At 44.5% G+C, this 18899-nt stretch overlaps 2 protein-coding genes across 2 annotated transcripts in view; both read right to left on the reverse strand.

The window, feature by feature from the left end:
* Positions 1-14205, reverse strand: part of map1sa (microtubule-associated protein 1Sa) — a 41177-nt gene extending 26972 nt beyond the window's left edge. The window contains exon 1 of the mRNA XM_061238731.1: positions 14058-14205. Coding sequence (XP_061094715.1) covers positions 14058-14181 — 124 coding nt within the window. The 5' untranslated portion in view covers positions 14182-14205. The remainder of the gene's footprint in view (positions 1-14057) is intronic.
* A 1182-nt stretch (positions 14206-15387) lies between these two features.
* LOC133127723 (cocaine- and amphetamine-regulated transcript protein-like) lies at positions 15388-16484 on the reverse strand. The gene is made up of 3 exons (XM_061240813.1): positions 16314-16484; positions 15856-15939; positions 15388-15654 (listed from the first exon to the last, which is right to left on the reverse strand). Exons 1-3 carry the CDS (start codon positions 16440-16442, stop codon positions 15547-15549), a joined length of 321 nt encoding a protein of 106 aa, XP_061096797.1. The 5' UTR covers positions 16443-16484; the 3' UTR covers positions 15388-15546.
* Positions 16485-18899: the final 2415 nt, after the last annotated feature.

The raw sequence follows: 18899 nt of genomic DNA on the forward strand, positions 1-18899 counted from the left end.
TATATGTCGGATAAGCGGGGAGATTTAACTGGCGCTGCAGTTGCGTTTGGTATTCAGTGACGAACACAAAAAAAGTTAACCGTTAACACTGCCGGATTCAGAAATTAAAACACGTTAAAAGCAACTTCACAGAAGAGAATTAAAACCGAGTCACAGGCTTTATACCAGAGGCCAATCCCACTTGGACTGAGGACAGAAGAAAACTTGTTTTCCCCAAAAAAGGTTGAAAAACGTCTGCCCACACAGCTGCCAACAGACTGCAGAGAGCAACTCCCCCGACTGGCTGGGCTGTAATTACGGCAACGCCAGTCAGCTTCAGAGTTCATTAGCCCCAAACACCTGCACCGGGAGGCTCAGAGAGGCTAGCTGCCAGGGCCAACTGACACGCACACGCAAACAACAAACAGACCCTCTCCTGCACGAACGCTGCACGACATCATTACACTACATTATCGGCATTTAGCAGACACTCGTATCCAGAGCGACGTACAGTTGGATTAGACTAAGCAGGAGACAATCCCCCCCCGGAGCAAAGCAGGGTTAAGGGCCTTGCTCAAGGGCTCAACGGCTGTGCGGATCTTATTGTGGCTACACCGGGGATCGAACCACCAACCTTGCGGGTCCCAGTCACGTACCTTAACCACTACGCTACAGGCTGCCCATCAGACCCGGAATATTTAAGATGGAGACTGCAGAGTGCACATCAGGATATTACGTCCCTTTTAGTGTCGAATGGGGGCACACGAGGGGGCAGCCAGTAGCCTCGTGGCTGAGGTGCTTGAATGGGACCGGGAAGGTCGGTGGTTCAAGCCCCAGTGTAGCCAGGGTAACGTCTGAGAAAGGGCCGTAACCCCACATTGCCCCAGGACGGATAGACGCCTGCTTAGTCTAATCAACTGTAAGTCCCTTCGGATAAAAGCCTCAGCTAAGTAACTGTAATGGAATGTACCTCAGAGAGGCCTTTTCAGTAGACAGCAATGAAGGAAACTAGTGAGTATGGATCATATCACACAGTACATCTAGTTGTTGTGTGCTACACATGTATGGACGGAGCTGGTGAAGATTAAGTTAAATGAAGGCTGAACCTGCTGTAATCATGTGATAAAATGCAAAGAGAACTGCAGATGCATCCATACAACCATCTGCTACGCACTCCCAAAATATGAAATATTTGCCAGTGAAAAACCTGCATTCGATAATGCTGAATTGAAACTAGCTGGCTGCTGATTGAAAACTAGTGGAAGTCAGACAGAAACAAAAAAAAAAAGACACAGATGATTCAAAATACATGCAGAAAAATGGGAGCATGTAGGCTGGATGTCGAGCTAGGAGTCAAGTTGGAGACGAACACAAATAAAAAGGTTTGAGAGGCTGTCGAATACCTGTGTATAAAACGCGTTAAATGTTAAGATAAAATCCTGTTCAGATGGAAGATCGACTTTACAACTCCAGTGTAAAGGAGCAGTGCACGAAGACTCCAACCAGCTGCACTCTGAGGGCTCGGCTCAGACCGTCTGCAATGTCGACACCGTACTAAAATATCGAGGAAGACCGAATCAATAAGCCGAAGACTGAATCTATTTTTTGTCTGTCAGAGGTGAACGCTGAAGGCGTAACCCAAAACGTGGTCACTGTGGCTGCTGCCCGTCTGATAACTTTGATAAACCGTCTGTCGCCTTTTGTCGCACTGCGAGAGCTGGCCTTTATTTCTGTCTCCATCTCATTGGGCCATAACACCCACATATTTTTTTTTCTTTCTTTTCTTTACTTTTTTTTGGTTAGTGAGGGTTCCTTTTATTTTTAGCATTTTAGAGATTTGGCTGCACGACATGAGGAAAATATGCAAATAACGTAGTTGAATATTGCGATGGCGGTATGATTTGCGATATTACATTGCATGTCATTTAGCTGACGCTTTTATCCAAAGCGAATCACAGCTGATTAGACTAAGCAGGGGGGCATTTATCCAAAGCGACTTACAGTTGATTAGACTCAGCAGGGGACAATCCCCCCTGGAGCAATGTGGGGTTAAGGGACAGCTGTGTGGATCTTACTGCGGCCAGGGATTGAACCACCAACCGTGTGGGTCCCTGTCACGTACCTTAACCACTACGCTGCTACAGGCAGACGATAAATAAACAAATATTGAAGTGTGCGCAGTTCTAATGTCTTTCTGTTTTAGGTACACAGCTAACGTAGACCACAGACAACAAATAGCCTATGCCCACTGAATACAAAAACTTTCATATATTACTTCCAACAGGCTTTTATTGAACATGTAAGGGTAATTATCTTAATTGACAATGTGTGTTAACATGAAGACAATCACGTGGTTAAAAATAACCTTTTATTTTTAATCCTTATTACCATTAGACCACTTTCTGAATTAAGTGCTTACTAGGAGTCTTTCTCTGTCCCTCTCCCAGCAGACAGACAGCCTTTGACCTGAATGTCTCTGCTTCTCCTGGAAGGGGGTAGCTAGCGCATTACAGCAAGGTCAACAAGGGGTATTCACAAGACAATATACTGATAAATGTTCGCGGCCAGCTTCATGTCTTTTTGTTTTGGTAAAGCCCCCCCCTTCTGGAAAAGTATGTATGTATGAGTCTTACTATGTCTGATTCAAATCAGAAAGCCGGTAAGTTCTCTCACTTCATGTTATTTCTTTGCAAATAAATACGACAGTTAAGCTTAAGTATAGCTATTGTTGTTTTTACTGGGATCGGTTTCATCAGACGATGCTCACCTGTGAAATGTTTAAAAGGGCATTTTTCCCCGAACAAACAACTTGGCGAACAGCCTATCAATTTAACAGAACATCAATTTTAAAAAAATTTGCATTCATCGCAGTTCAAGCAGTTATGACATGTTTATCTTGCAGGTTCATATCTCCACGACGATAAACATACGATATAGAGGTGCACATTTTTCCTAGAAGGCTCCTTGCCTTACTGACTGGGGCGGCCTGTAGCGTAGTGGTTAAGGTAAATGACTGGGACACGCAAAGGTCGGTGGTTCTAATCCCGGGGTTGCCACAATAAGATCCGCACAGCCGTCGGGCCCTTGAGCAAGGCCCTTAAACCAGCATTGCTCCGGGGGGGGGATTGTCTCCTGCTTAGTCTAATCAACTGTACGTCGCTCTGGATAAGAGCGTCTGCCAAATGCCAATAATGTAATGTAATGACTGCTTTGACGGCAGAGCGAAGGACTTCAGTACAAACATGAAAGAGCACAGTAGCTCGCTTGTCCTCCTGAGCTGCAGCACTCAAGCGCATGCAACACACAGATTTCTTAGGAGGGGCGGCGGGCTCGGTGTTTATAATGGATTGCGCCACGGCTGTTAGCTCTGCCACGAAACGCAGGGGCCGGCCAGAGACGGACGGGTGTGTGCGCCGTAATCTGTACAGGGAGCTGCCGCCGTGTACACATGCACACAGACCCTCCAAAGGGCATGCCACCAAACCCATACGTTCCGTGGCGTTAAACAACAAAAAAAAAAAAAAAACAACAAAAAAAAAAAAAAACCCAGCACGAGAAGGGTTCTGTGCGGCGGGGGCAAATAAAACAAAAGCTAAAGTTTCTCGCTTAACCGTGGCGGACTGAGGGGGCCTCTGCGGTAAACAGCGTCACACTTTTAAGGACTGGGAAGTAGCTACATGTAGCCTGAAGGCAGATGATTTGCTTTAACAGTGGGGGGGAAGAAAGCATTAGCGTGGCGTGCTGCAGCGAAGAGCCAGGAGAATATGTAAACAGTGGGTTTACATACTTTACATTCTCTCTCTCTCTCTCCTCGTTCCCTCTGTTGCTCCCTCTACCTGTCGCACTACCTGTCCCTCTCATGCTCTCTCTCTCTCTCTCCACCTCCCCCCCTCTCTCTCTACCTCCCCCCCTCTCTCTCTCTCTCCCTCTCCCCCCCCCTCCCTCTCCCCCCCCCTCTCTCTCTCCCCCCTCTCTCTCTCTCCCTACCCTTTCTCTCTTACTCTCTATCCCTCTCTCTACTCCCTCTCTCTCTCTACCTGTCCCTCCACTACTCCCTCTACCTCTCTTTACCTCTCTCTCCCTCTCGCCCCTCTCTTCTTCTGTCATCAATTTCAACAGGTGTGAAAGGGGGCGGAAGAGTTTAGCGAGCCGGCAACATCCTCCATTGTGCCGAGCTCTTTACAGGAAGGAGACGGAGAAAGAGGAAGCAAACTCTCCCGCCGTCTGACGAGGACAAATATAGGCCTGAGCTCACTGTCATATGCTTTTCTGCACAAGGACAACAAGTTCTCCCCCAAGACAGCGGAAAGCACCAGAGGCATCGGTGGAACGCCGACTCTAACGGCGAGCCTCTCCCCAACTCAGGTCTCCTGTGATCGCTCCCTCCGCTGCCATAGCGACACAGGTCGTCGCTACGCACGCCCCGTTGCCATCGGCGTCTCTCTCTCGAAGCCTACGCGTCCGCACCTCTCACCCAAGCCCAAAGCGAGTCCGTTTGTGTCGAGACGAGATGTCTGTACTCAGGCCAGACAATGACACGAGTTAAAAACCAGGCGCCTCTTCCTCTTCAAGCGGTGCAGCGATTCTGCACTTAATGCGACGCGTGGAGGCAGAGGCAACGAAAGGTTAAAACACAAAACCGCATTTTGAAGGGGAAAAAAACTGTGGATTGCAGAATTATAACTGCTACTTTGAGCACCCCCACTAACCGCAGGGAACTCAAAGAATCTTCTATGAATGCGGTGAGGTCAGGATTCATTATAATTTCTGAGCGAGTCAGAGTGTACACACAGAGAGCAGTTGTTTCCAGTACAGAGTCATGAAAACTTATGACTTAAAATTCGGACTGTGATTCTGTGGAATGCCTGATATGGCTATTCAAATACAGTACTGTATGCAATACAATACTGCACTGTACAACAAATACACAGCACTTTAGGTATGCATTCTACAAGTTGGCAAATCCAGCAACATCACCAAAGCAATGGTAATTATAACCCAGAAAGGCATCAGTAACTGCACTTCGCATCAGACAATGGTGATGATCTGTTATGTAGCGTATGGCTGTGGAGGATGAAAACATTAGTGGCTACCACCCGTTCACACAGAGAGAAAAAAAGAAAGAAAAAAAAAAGAAAAAAGAATTTAACAAACATTACATTAAAGGCAGCCAAGTTACAAAACACTGGCATGTTTGTTTGCATCTGGGCATTTTTCTTGCTTGAGGCTGCAGAAGTACTTGTACCGTTGATGGACATGTTTACAGAACACGGTACCAGAGAAGACCCAAGGTTACTTTCCACTGTCAGTGTGTTGTATCGTATTTTCCTTGTCCGGTGAAACCCACTGCTTTTAACATTTCTCAAAGGCTGTCCGCAGCAGACTATTCATAGAACAGTACTCACCGCGCCCTTTAATTCTGCAGTACAGCCTAATTTGCCTTTTTTTTTCTTTTTTTAAACACATCAAATGAAAGTACCTGCCATTTGTTTAATTAAGGATATCTATAGCACTGCAGTAAAACAAACTTTTGACAACTTTCCCCTTCACACAAGGGCATATAAATTGGAATTCACTGTGCTTTACAGTGATGAGGGGGGGAGACTCGCCTCAACCACCACCGATGTGTAGCACCTACACCTGGGAGATGCAACGGCGGCCATTTTGTGTGCCAGAATAGTCACTTCACATCAGCTGAGGCGGAGAGGGACATCACGTATACTGCATGTACACATAGCCACAACCCACAACTGAAGTCAGCCACTTAACAGGAGCACAAAGGTACACACACACACACACACACACGAATGCTTGATTGCGAGTGGGTCCCTGAACATACAGCTCTCTTTCTCTCTCTCGCTCTCTCTGAGATAATGAATCAGCAGCTGCAAGGGCTCATCCAATAACAGGAGGGAAAATTAAATAAGATGCACTTCGCCAAGCAGCAGACGGATCAGCCTACTGTAGATGTGTTATACAGAGGAAACCCAATACAGTCCTCACCCTCACACACAAACCCCCCCCCGGACACACACACTCTCTACACTCTGCACACTCACACACTCTGCACAGACGCACTCTGCACACACACACACACACACAAACACTCGACACACACAATCTCACACAAACTCCCACACGCGCACGCACACACACACACTCACACACTCTGCACAGACGCATTCTGCACACACACACACAAACACTCAACACACACACTCTCACACACCCTCACACACAAACCCCCCCCGGACACACACACTCTCTACACTCTGCACTACGCACAGACACAATCTCACACAAACTCCCACACACACGCGCGCTCGCACACACACACACACACACACACACAGACACACACACATTACATTACATTAAAGGCATTTAGCAGATGCTCTTATCCAGAGTGATGTACAATGAAACGCACACTCACACACACGCACACGCACACACCACACGCCACACGCCACACACCACACGCACACGCACACGCCACCCCCCCGGCGCATGCCTGGGCAGCCCCACACTGTCATCCTTGTCACCTCTGACCCCATTCACCGCCCACAACCCAAGAGCTGGGCTACATATTCCGAGGTGTCGTTGTCTATATTTAGGCTATAAGCGGTAAACAAATCAGATTCTTAATCGTTAATTTGCTGAAACCTGGCTGAGACCTCATCTCTTAAAACGCCAGCTATGCAAGGGTTTTTTTTAAATGGCTGCTACATTTTAAAATAACGCAAAACATGGCCCATTCAAAGCAGGCTACGGTAATTACCAGTTAGTTCAGCTATGAATCATAGACCAATTCCAGTACAGAAAAGAAGTCTGAAGGAGGAAAATTATTCTCACTCGAGTCAAGTTTCACTCAAAAATTACTGTCATTTTAAAAACTTGTATCGAGGAGATCCTGATTGCGTCCGACTACAGCCGAGTGAGAGAGTATATGTTTTAGGCATTATTTTTCAAAACAGGTTTGAAGCGAAGCCATAATACAGACCTTTCGGAGGGACAGATCGGTCCTCCCACGTACGCAGATTCGCACACTATCGCTGACCAGGAAGAGGAAACGATGAACAGAGCTCCAGAGGATGTGCGCTCTGCCACAGACGCATGCCACAGCTCAGCCGCAGATAACCAGGGCCAGACACACACACACACACACACACACACACACAGCTGCGCGGCACATCACAGCCATTCAGCCCACACTTTTATCGAAAGCGACATTACAGCGGATTACATTAAGCGGGGGCCGAGGGCCTCGCTCAACAGCCCCCCCGACAGCTGCACTGATCTTTCCGTGGCTACACTGGGGATTGAATCATCAAGCTTTTCGGGGTCCCAGTCGTGTACCTTAGCCACTAGGTTGTCGCAAAGTGAGAGGTCAGACGGAACACACAGGGGGGAGAGATAGAGGGAGGGAAGGAGAGAGAGAAAACGAGAGAGAGAGAGAAACAGGATCTCTCTACTCTCCTAGAAAGTGTCAGCTGCCCTGGCACCTGGCACCCCCCCTCCCCTCCCCCACCTCTCCCTGCCCCTCAGGCAAACACGGGCCCGCACCTTGGACTCACACTTTCAGTGCCACACCGGAGGAGTCAAACACGTGTGAGCTGCACCCCGCCTCACATACGTGCGTTGTACACAGCGCACACTCACAAATCCCTCCCGTCGACTAGAGCACCTTCCCCTAGCAGCAGAAACGGCGGGGGGGGGTTGGTGTCACTACCTACATCTCGTCTGCCGGTACTGTGCAGAGCAGATTGCCGGAGCCACACCAGGCCTGGCACTCAAGGCTCAGACGGTCTTACTCAAGCTACGGGGCGGGCCTGTAGCCTAGTGGCTAAGGTACACGACAGGGACCCGGAAGGTTGGCGGTTCAAGCCCCGGTGTAGCCGCGATAAGATCCGTGCAGCTGTTGGGCCCTGGAGCAAGGCCCTTAACCCCACATCACTCCCCGGGCGCTGCACTGTGGCTGCCCACTGCTCTTAATAACCAGGACGGGTCAAATGCAGAGGACAAATTACCCCACAGTGTTCAATGAAGTATATAATCTTCTTCTTCTTCTATGTGTCCCATGCGTTTTAACTGAAGAATATCCCAGCTAACACAAAATGTACTCACAATGTTATCTGAAGGTTTTGTGAGTGTTATAACATTTGGCAGTACATGGTAAAAAACATGAGAATATTTTGCCTTTGTTGGGATGTTAGTGTAGACACCTATAAAAGTGTTGATTTACCGATTCAGACCCACCAAACAAACTAATAGGAGAACAGATACACTTGGCAATATTATACTTAATATTAATCCTGGCAAAAGTGGTGCATGTATTGTAAGTACGTAGTGGTCTGATTTCTGTCATACGCAGTGCTAAAGAGAACAGCTTTTGATTGACCTTTCCAACACCTTTATTGCAAATGACTTGCAATAATGTATGTCCAAAAATAAATGTCTGAATGACTTGGATGTATGCCTGAGTTTTATGAGAAAATTACAGTTTGGCAAGTCTTGAAAGCGCATCTGGAAGAACAGAAGGCATTTCTGTCCAAACCTCATTGACAGTTATCCAATTACGTGACAAACACGCGCGCGCACACCCACGCGCGCACACGCACACACACACACACACACACACACACACACACACACACACACACACACACACACACGAAGAGCACACTGAGATGTCAAGTCAGAAACTAGGACAGCATGGGGAGTTTGATATAATAATTGCAGCTAAAAAATACATTGAAAAAAAAATACTTGGATACCTTTTGTCAAGGCTTCAACTCTAAGGAATGATGGAAAAGGATCGACACTCAAATTTATTCAGGAAAACATTCACAACCTTGGGAAATTTTTACTAAGTCAGCAAAGTCATGAGAAGAGCACCAACACCAAGTACTAGCAAGCGAGGAAGAGGTCTACTAAGCAAGCTCGGCTGATTAGCTAGAAAAAGGCCTACATAATTAAATACCTACTACTAGCTAGAGAATCTAGCAAGCAAGGTACCAAGCTAGCAACTTAGCATGTTAAGTAGCTAGCAGACTAGCCAGTTAAAGAGCTGCTAAGAGCTAGCACTAGCCACTAGCATTATATGAGCACTCCTCAACCCTGTACACAAAAGGCAGCAATCTCAGCATTCAAAGTCCACTGCACAATTCCCCGCTTTATCTTGCAGTTCCATACTGCCTACTGCGAGACAACAGTACATAACCGAGATAAGGCTCGCGGTTACATGGGTGGGGTACAGAAAAAAAAAAAAACGTATAGCGGCCTATAATGGCGATGCCTTCTGTTCTCCAAAGCCCCCCTGGTGTAGCCACGCCGAAGTAACTGCCCTGCATTATTCATGCGCTGCACCGCGGAGGTGCTGCTCAAGGCTCCCGTTCCAACCTACCTAGCTTTCAGCACAGTTATAGGCCCTAAATTGCCACTCCCCGGATGAGGGGAACGTTGCACGGCTCGAATCACAGCAGTGGCTGTGTGTTGAAATCAAAATGGATTCTGCACAACGCCCGACTGTCAACGACTCGGGAGGCTTTTCTTCTTTCCTTTCTTTTTTAGCTACAGCCTGAAGAAAAAGGCAGCATGAATAATGTAACATGAGAAAATTGCCCCTTTAAAAAAAACATCAACTCCACAATATCTAGGGCCACGCCGAAGAGAAAGAAACCTCAAGGAGTTCCGTAAGAGCCAACTGGCAGCAAAATGGCCGACGACACACCTCTGTTTGGCCAGATACTTTTAGACAAATATTGAAGGATTGCTTAAATGATGCCAACGGACAAATTTATCCCCCCCCCACTGCAACATCACTAGCTGGCAACCTTGCTCACCCAGCTGGGTACTGAAAACTGTGGAAAACCCCCTGAAACTGGACTGAAACCAACATGCCTGCATCTTCAAACGGGACTAAAGAAATCAATCTCAATCCATAATCCCGCGTGTTACAAGGACGTCACAGTGGAAGACAAATGGGTTCTTCTAACGCATTACAAACTCAGGTGAGAGGACAGAAAATCAACCATATAATAACCCCTCTGATCACTGCCCCGCTGAGTCTTAAAACCAACAGACAGAACGGCAGCTGATTACACTGACGGATAAATCAGGAAGTAGAGGCGATTTGGGAATACGGTTGCCTGATTTTTGGGGCGGTGATGTGTGCCGCAAAGCAAACAAAAGACCGTGGCCCTGGCGTGCTCATACCCTTCCCTGGCGCTCGACTTGTTTACCTATTCTGGCACACGGGTGTAACGAAAAAAAAAGAGCTAAGCCCCACCTGTGTGTCCGATAGGCATATCACACCCGTGGGACAGACAGCGTCTGTCACCAAGGATACATCACCATGGCTACCACTGTTATCTCACGATAAGCTCTGATAAATACTCAAACAGAAATGCACAAACGGGCACGGCGAACGAGCGGCAGACCAAAGAGAAGTCAAACGGCCTTCGTGCAAGACACCCTCAGAGACTATTATTGAAGTATTTTTTTATTGGTTTTTCAATTGCGATATCAAATCTGGGACAATACAAACACCAATTGAACGTCTCACATAATAATTGTGCTCATTCAAGGAACAAAGAGATGTCTGGGGGGGAAATAGAGGTATTTAGGTTATACTGCACTTACGGAGAGGGAAATGTGCATTTAAAATGGGAAATAAATGGTTGCCAAAACTCAAATAACTTTCGTGTGGAGCCATGAGAGTTCAGATTCCAACACTCCTCAGAAACTACAAATTTCCCCACATCATAACAGCCATGTATGGAGGGAACAGAAACTGCATCCAAAAAAATGCATCCAACTCAACTTCAGCACAGCGGTGACATATTTGCCTGAAGTTTGAGCCACGTAGCCCTTAGAAACACACAACATTTCCACCACCACAGAGAAGCAAGCAACAGGCAGCATACCCAGAATATCCAATTAATTCCCCGGGCTCTGCGAGTTCAGCACAATGACACACATCCACAACACGCTACCTTTTCCTGTTGGAACAGTCTTAAAATAATGAGGCAACAGAAGAAGAAAAAAAAAAAAAAAAAAAACAACACTGCTATTCTGAGTGCTTCCCTTGGCCTTCCGGGCCAGCTGTGTTGGATCTCTCGAGATCCGCATAAGCCCTCTCGGGGGTTAATGAGGGGGAAAACTGATGGCTAGGGGTATCTGGCCGAATGTGCGTCTACCACAAAGTCTCTGAGCACTGCAATACGTGCATTAGCCTAATTCATGGAAAGGTTCATTGATCAAAACCGAGCCGCAAATCCACCTCGATTTTAATGACAAGCTTCCCGATTCAGCTGCAAGTACTGCGTACTGCTTTCCACGCTGCATTTCAGAGCTTCGGCTTCATACTAAAGCTTCAGTTTGTGGAACAGGGACACAAACGGTGATCTTGCGAGAATGTAGGCCTAATCCTTCCTGTTCAACATGAAAAGCAAGCAAATTCGAGACCCTACACACACACACCTCTTTATTCTCTTTGTCTACAGTGAAAACATATTTGTAAAATTTATAGCCACGTAATCACAAAAAGAACAATCCACTCCTACATTTTACATAATTATATGATGGGGCCTAACCAGCCACATCACAATTTGCATTCATTATTTTGCAATGCTGTAATGATATGGATGGAGGTCCTGTAATATCATCACCTGCCTGCTTTAGCCCATATCTTCTCTTGGTTCAAGCACATGCCATGACGTAAAATGGAGGGCTAGGAGATCTGCACATTAATATACACTCTTTGTTCTCACCGTCTATGTTACCAGGTAGTTTAATACCCCAGATGATAATCTTTCCTGCCACTATTATTTGCGCTAACAGTCCCCACTACCTCCCTATTAGCACTTAACCTAAGTACAACAACTGGACAGGGCAGGGAAAGACAGGCTTTCCCCTCTTTAGTAGATAAATTTGCCAGTGGGAAAGTTTCCCACCACTGATTTGTTTCTCTTCCCACCGGGGAGTCGTTTTGCCAATTTTAGGAAGCGTTATTTTCCTGTGAAGTATCTTTACGACAGCAGCTCTGTAAATAGTGCAATAGTAAAAAGATTTATGGAACTGAACAGAACACAACCTTTATTTTACTAGGAAAATACACGGAGATTGAAACCTCATTTCACTCCAGCGCAGGATAGTCCTGCGGCATCGATTCAGATTCTAAACAATCAGGTCACGAGTACAAAAATATTACCGCTACACGGCGAACTGCATGTACTCACAGATTTCCCTCTACAAAATACACGAGGCTAACATCAACATTGATAGCAAGGAGAATCTAAAAGTGACAATTGTCTGGAAGTAGCACAGTGTTAATTATTTGCATACAAGGTTTACGAAATAATAGAACAAACAAAATATTAGAGGGGTCGTGTAGGAGAGGTAAGAAACCCAATATCCATGTAGCTACCTCGCCTAGTGATATTAGCTAAATGACAAATGACAACTTCATGTGCGTTATTAGGCAGAGCAAAGCTGTAAAGATGTCAACCTGCGCTATGCAAACGCTGTTGAGGTCAAGGACTGAGAAGCTCGCCTATCCCACTTTCAACATAAAAAGCGACGAATGAACTTCTGAACCTAAGAGGGCCAGAATGCAAACAACTTCCTGCGATTGTGGAAGTCTCTCAATAAGTGTTACAATTCGTGCCCCTTCCTTAAATTCATTTTTGACTGAGGAAGTATCCAGTTACGTTTCAAACGCACTCGTGTCACAAAAATATGTACGGATTTTCTCATTTGGTGAAGATGCATTTCACAGTGTGCAGCACTTTCTCTTCATGCGGAAAGTGTACAGGTATGCACGGGGAAAAATGACCTCATTATTATTTATTACACTTGGTACACCAAAATGGGCGCGGCTAACACGACAGTCGCAGGCAGCTCCAGTAGTTCACCGAGAAAGCTTCTAAATGAAGACAAAGAGTGTGATGATGTTGGCCAAGATGGCAAACCTGTAGTAGCATGCGTGTGTTTACAAAACCAGTGACAACTAGCTAGCTACTTAGGTTACACAAAATTGAAGATGACAAAGAATTAGCCGAGTTATGACATTGTCTCCTGGATCATGAACACATATAACCAGCACATAACCTGGTAGCGACGTTTGTTACAATATTTTTAGATTACATTTATTTATATTCTTAATTTCAACCAAACACCTAACTTATGTCGCTGGCACACCAGATAAACCCAGTGGCCGATAACGTCAGTCCGTTAGCCGATAATCATGTTAGTACATGACTTAGTAACTGTTAATTAGCTAGCCTACAGTAGTTAAATCTACTGTAACTCAATTTAGCTAAGCAGAATCATGGCGTTAAGGACCACACACTAGAACAGCGTTGACAAATTAAAGTTACGTTAAGATTATCCATTTAGATTCGTAACTACTTAGGCTAGGCTAGCTATCGCATACTACAATCTTCACAAACAGGGCTTGCCTAGCAATATATCTTACAGGTTTGCTATGACGTTAGTTTACCGTTACGTCTGACATGTTTTCAATGTAGCCAACTTATATCTATGAATTCAATACTCGAGTCCAATGACATCTGAAGTCAACACTGCAAGTGGATGGATGATTACAACACTAGACTACCTGCAAAAAAAAAAAGTGAAACACAAAACCATTCAAAACTGACCTCCCATTTTCCCTCCCCATATGAAGCCCATATTCGAAGAGAATTTCTACTCATGGTATCATATTCCGAGCCTACAAAATGAAAGTTAAAATCTATACAACCTGGTCTAACGTTATATAATTCCGTAGCCTTAATTATCTTCATTACAGTAACAGTTAGGTAGTTATATCTAATCGGCCATCTATTTGGCTTCCTGAACAATTAAAAAGCAATTGCCATCCTATTGTTTGTTTTTTGGGAATAGAATAACGATGCACAATTTTGGCAATAACAAACCCTAACTGACCAGCCAACTTCTCTCATGAAGAGGAAGGAGAGGTAGCTAACTGGCCGCACAAATGTATGAATGCAGATGACTATTTGAGGGGAGCGCGCACCGGGTGATTATTATTTAATAACGTAAAATATAAACGTTACCTCGTTCTATCTCCGCAACCACGTAATCCACAAGGCCGTGCCGACTGTGTTCGCCGACAATAACGAGCAGAGAATATTTTTCATTGCTAAACCCAGGATGGGAAGTTCGGATTGAATTTTCCATCGCATCAATTTCTCCAGTCTGCTCCGTCGCCATGTTGAAAAGTTCATATAATGATGTCATTCGAAGAGCCTCACATTATTATAAGGGGCGGACGCCTATTGATTGGCATTCAGTGTGGCCAATCAAACCTCCCTAAAACCGGACTTATTTGAATAAAATAACGACAGCGCGCTACCACGTTTAAGTAAACCAACGATTCAAAATTTAGCACCGCATTTTCAGAAAATTATTTTAAGTGTAATCCAGTAGCCCATTTTTGCTATGGAACAACCATGCGAAGCGGATGAAACCATACCATAGATACACGCAGTATTTCATTGTGTGATTTTCTGCAAAAGCTCTGATAGATCTTAACAAAGATACTTTTCAAGATACTTTGCGCCATCGTGTTTGTAGAGTAGCCTACGTGTCTAAAACGGTCTTAGCGTTCATAACATTTTAAATCTACTGATCAGTTAGCTTGACATTTATATATTGTATGACTAATATGTCTTACGTCTCCATTGCAAAAGACAAACTCGAAAATTGTGACATTTGTAAATAATTAATTAATTGCTGCCAATGGAATTGTATAGGCATATATCGCAATAACAGACCACAGTTGCAAATCTTCTGTGAAATAGTCCAATGATACAAAAATAGAACAATTCCTAAAACCCCAGGGTGACGAGCGCGTGGTTTCGAGCGCCACGTGCTGGGAGCGAGCTAATATTTTGAGAATCGCTGTTCGTTTTTTGGCTACTTAGCGCCGCCTAGTGGTGAATATTCATGCCAGAAAATGTCTTGTTTAGAGTTGCCACTGAATTTTTGGCATGGATTTAATGTTTTCCTGAAATCCGAAAGTGGGTTTATCGAGCACTTCTGATCCATTAGGCTGGAAAAATCTATAAGCCTACAAAGAATTACTGTAAATAAAACGAAATGCACAACAGACAGGAAGCAATCAGGAAGCAAATTAACTTAAAAAAAAACAAAAAAACACCAGGATCTCACTGCGTTGACTGTTCAAAATATCAGATTTGATGTCGCAGACGTTTATTTTAACATGTGGTAGACTATTGATATCAAACAGCAATTCCAATGGTCTGAGTGCCTTAGCTAGAAACCTTATATTAATATACTAGCATATAGGCCAAAAAACAAGAGGACAAGTTTTTTTATAAACCATTTGTGTATTTATTTAAATGAGTGGTTTCCGTTTAAAAACAAAATAAATAGCAAATAATAACCATTTGTCGTTGTTCATGGCAAGGCGTAATTCCCTTCGTGATCGAAAACCGAATGTGCTAGGGTCAGAGAAAACGCAGCTTCCAGAGCCACCGTCGCTTGCATCGGGGAGGAAGAGACCCCATACGATTTCAGTCATTACAAGCACTTCAGGATGGATAAATTGCAGGACGTTCCCCGAGGACAACTGCAGAGTCTTCCAATCCTCGACCCTTTGCGGAGAGCGCACTCTTCACCTGCGTCGCACTGAACATGACAATAATGTGAACGTTATGACAATATGAAAACACGGGATTCAAATGTTCAAAGTGAACATCACCTTTAGCTACATTTTCCTACACATTGCATATTTATCAAAAGTTCGATTCATATTCTGTAGCTTTCAAACAATCAGAAAATATAGTTGACTGTTCGTTCACTACACAAAGATCACTAAAAGGGACTTACCGAGGTCACCCAACCCAACTTTTTCTCTGATGGAGGCATTCGCTGATTTTTCAGCTTCTCAAGAACTTCTTGCAAAGCTTCGATCTGCCGGAAGAACGTAGAACAATTGTGATAACTTGGTTTACAAAATCTACAATTCATCCCCAAGCCACAGGACAGTTTGTTTGGGTGAAACTCATTGAACATCTTCGCTTGATTGACGCTAATGGATTGATAACCAGTGGTCTGAATACCATCAGACCAATAGGCTACTTTGTATCTATACAAAACTAAAATATTGCATGGTAATACAAACACCGGTAAAATTGTGTAGGGTACTAAAGTGTGATCGTTTACAGTAATACCAATATACCAATAGCATGCCATCAATAATATAGGTTACCACCAAGCCAAGACATCCAACTGTTCGTTCAAATATCGATGGTCAAACGTACACCCCACAAACAAGTTTGCCTCACCAAATCTTTCTCCTCTTGGGTTTTGATGGGGTCGTCGAAGGAGCGAGGTTCCAACGAGTTCTCACAATGCACCAAGAGTACAAGCAACGCGCAGGTGAGACACAGGAGCAAGAGCCGAGTGTTAACCATGGTGCTGACGGAGGAGAAGTCGAGCCAGGTGCTGAAGGCGAAGTGCGGCGCGGGTGGAGAATATAATCTTCAGTACCTCTTAGTGTGCGGGCCCGCGTTTTATACCAGCCATTGACATCAGCTGTTGCAATATTCATCATGTTGAAATGCAGACTGGACTGAATTGCTGCCTTTTCTCCCCTGCCACCGCTATTTTCCCCAAACATAAATAGAAAGCACAGTTCAATGTAAATGCGCAACATGATTTTGCTACTATCATTGTTTTTAGAATCAAACTGAAGGAAGTTTACATATCCAAATAATGAAAAAAACTATATTATATAACATTGCATGTGTATAATTATTTAGAGGAAGAATATTTGCCAATCTATCTTTAATATTACTTTGCAAGGCCTTGGTATTAATTTCTCAGCCACGTACACGTAGTATAATGCTGTGTTGTCCAAACTTATCTTATGCTTTTGTTTTAACCCTACACTACCTGATTCTATTTAGCGACATATTGACTGAAGACCATGATAAGTTCATTAGTTGAATCGGATGTGGTCGTGCTGGGATAAAACAAAAACCTGCACCCACACCGGCTCTTATTGCAGAAGATTGACCTCCCCAGCATAATGTGGTATGCGCAAGAATTGCCCCACTGTCGCGAGCGTTAGGGATGGGCAATTCTGGTCCTGGCGGGCCGGTGTGTATGCTACTTTTTGCCACAAGTACCATTGCTAAATGAGCTCACTGGCCGATATACCAACACTTAGCCACTTGTAGAATAGATCGCAATAAACAATATATCATATATTCTTCATCTGTCATCCATGTTGTTATCAAGAAATGCAGCTAAAATGTCATTGTGTATACGGTAGGGCTAATCAAGAAAGGCCAGACGTTGCCAGAAACAGATATGACCCTTATTGCCCACCTCTGCCTGGTGATGCCTTCATTTTGTATATGCTCCCCATGCGATAAAGCATCTTCATTGAATTATACCCTAAATCTTTTTTTTATTTTTATATGTACTAATATAGGCGGCACGGATGGTGCAGTGGGTAGCACTGCCGCCTCACAGCAAGGAGGTCCTGGGTTCGAATCCCCATCCCCATCCCCATCCCCATCGACTCTCTGTGCGGAGTTTGCATGTTCTCCCCGTGTCTGCGTGGGTTTCCTCCGGGTACTCCGGTTTCCTCCCACAGTCCAAAGACATGCAGGTTAGGCTGATTGGAGAGTCTAAATTGCCCGTAGGTATGAGTGTGTGTGCCCTGCGATGGACTGGCGACCTGTCCAGGGTGTATTCCTGCCTTTCGCCCAATGTATGCTGGGATAGGCTCCAGCCCCCCTGCAACCCTGTTCAGGATAAGTGGGTTAAGATAATGGATGGATGGATGTACTAATATATATATATATTTTTTTTACAGCACTCATGAATAAATATGTGGAACAACTTATGCAACTTCAGTCCAAATAGACTGCCTAGACCATTCATTTTGACTACAAAACACTCTAAATGGTGTACCGCTTCATGAAAAATATTTAAAAGGGCAATGTTGAACTTTTTATAATGTTAGGGCCCCTCCAGGAAAAATAATCAAATTTAATTTTTTTCTGAGGACAACATGATGGTTAATAGACAATACAGAAAAGTTCATTAAAAATATGCAGTTCTTGACAGATTTTGTTCATTCAAGCCTGTAAACAAATTTGGGTTCGTAGCATGGCTTAAGAAACAAGACACGAGCAAGTTTGGCAAAAGAGGTTTATCAATTAGATATATACTGGTAACAAGCTATATACATAAACTGGTTTTATTTCATTGTGCTCCCAATGACATTTCATTTTAAATTGTTGATTGTCAGAAATATCAATGAACACTGTAGCTATGTGCATTTAAAATACTCTTTTAACCTTTAATTACAGGATAATTATTCTTGCCGTCTTAGTTGATTGCGTGAAACGCTCGCTGGCTATCTCAGCTGACACCTCGTTGACTAAAAGCAGAGGAAACGTCTGCTCTCAATGGAAATGTGCATTATTTAATTCTTAACGAACAAATCACTCCTTTATTTCCCTCAGGCATTCTCATTCTCAGTCTTCATTCACACTCCTACCATCTGTTATCTGGCTTTTTCTTCGGTACATTTTGTTTACAGAATGTGTCTGTGTCGCATACTAACTTTCTTAGAGTAAACATAATACATTTTAGGCTTCAATGAGAAGAGGAAATGGATCTCGCAGTTCCTGCTGTCCAGAACACGGCAGACACCAGTTGATGACATCAATCAACGACCAGGAGTCGGTTCTAATCTGCACACCGCGACCTTTCCAGAGTCCTGCGTCACAAACTGATCCGGCGGTCCAGAAAGAGGTGCCCCCCCGCTGCCCCCGCCATAGACACGTACACGCACAGACCACCCTTATTTTCAAGCAATTGCCTTTCCAAGATAACCCAAGCCATTTATATCT

This window comes from Conger conger, chromosome 4 (assembly GCF_963514075.1).
Source record: "Conger conger chromosome 4, fConCon1.1, whole genome shotgun sequence".
NCBI lineage: Eukaryota > Metazoa > Chordata > Actinopteri > Anguilliformes > Congridae > Conger > Conger conger.

Coding starts and splice junctions, on each gene's coding strand:
- LOC133127723 (XM_061240813.1), bottom strand. CDS start 16,442: ATGGTTAACACTCGGCTCTTGCTCCTGTGTCTCACCTGCGCGTTGCTT. Junction 15,940..16,313: donor CCCAAGAGGAGAAAGATTTG/GTGAGGCAAACT, acceptor TTCTTCCGGCAG/ATCGAAGCTTTGCAAGAAGT. Junction 15,655..15,855: donor AGTTGGGTTGGGTGACCTCG/GTAAGTCCCTTT, acceptor TGTCATGTTCAG/TGCGACGCAGGTGAAGAGTG.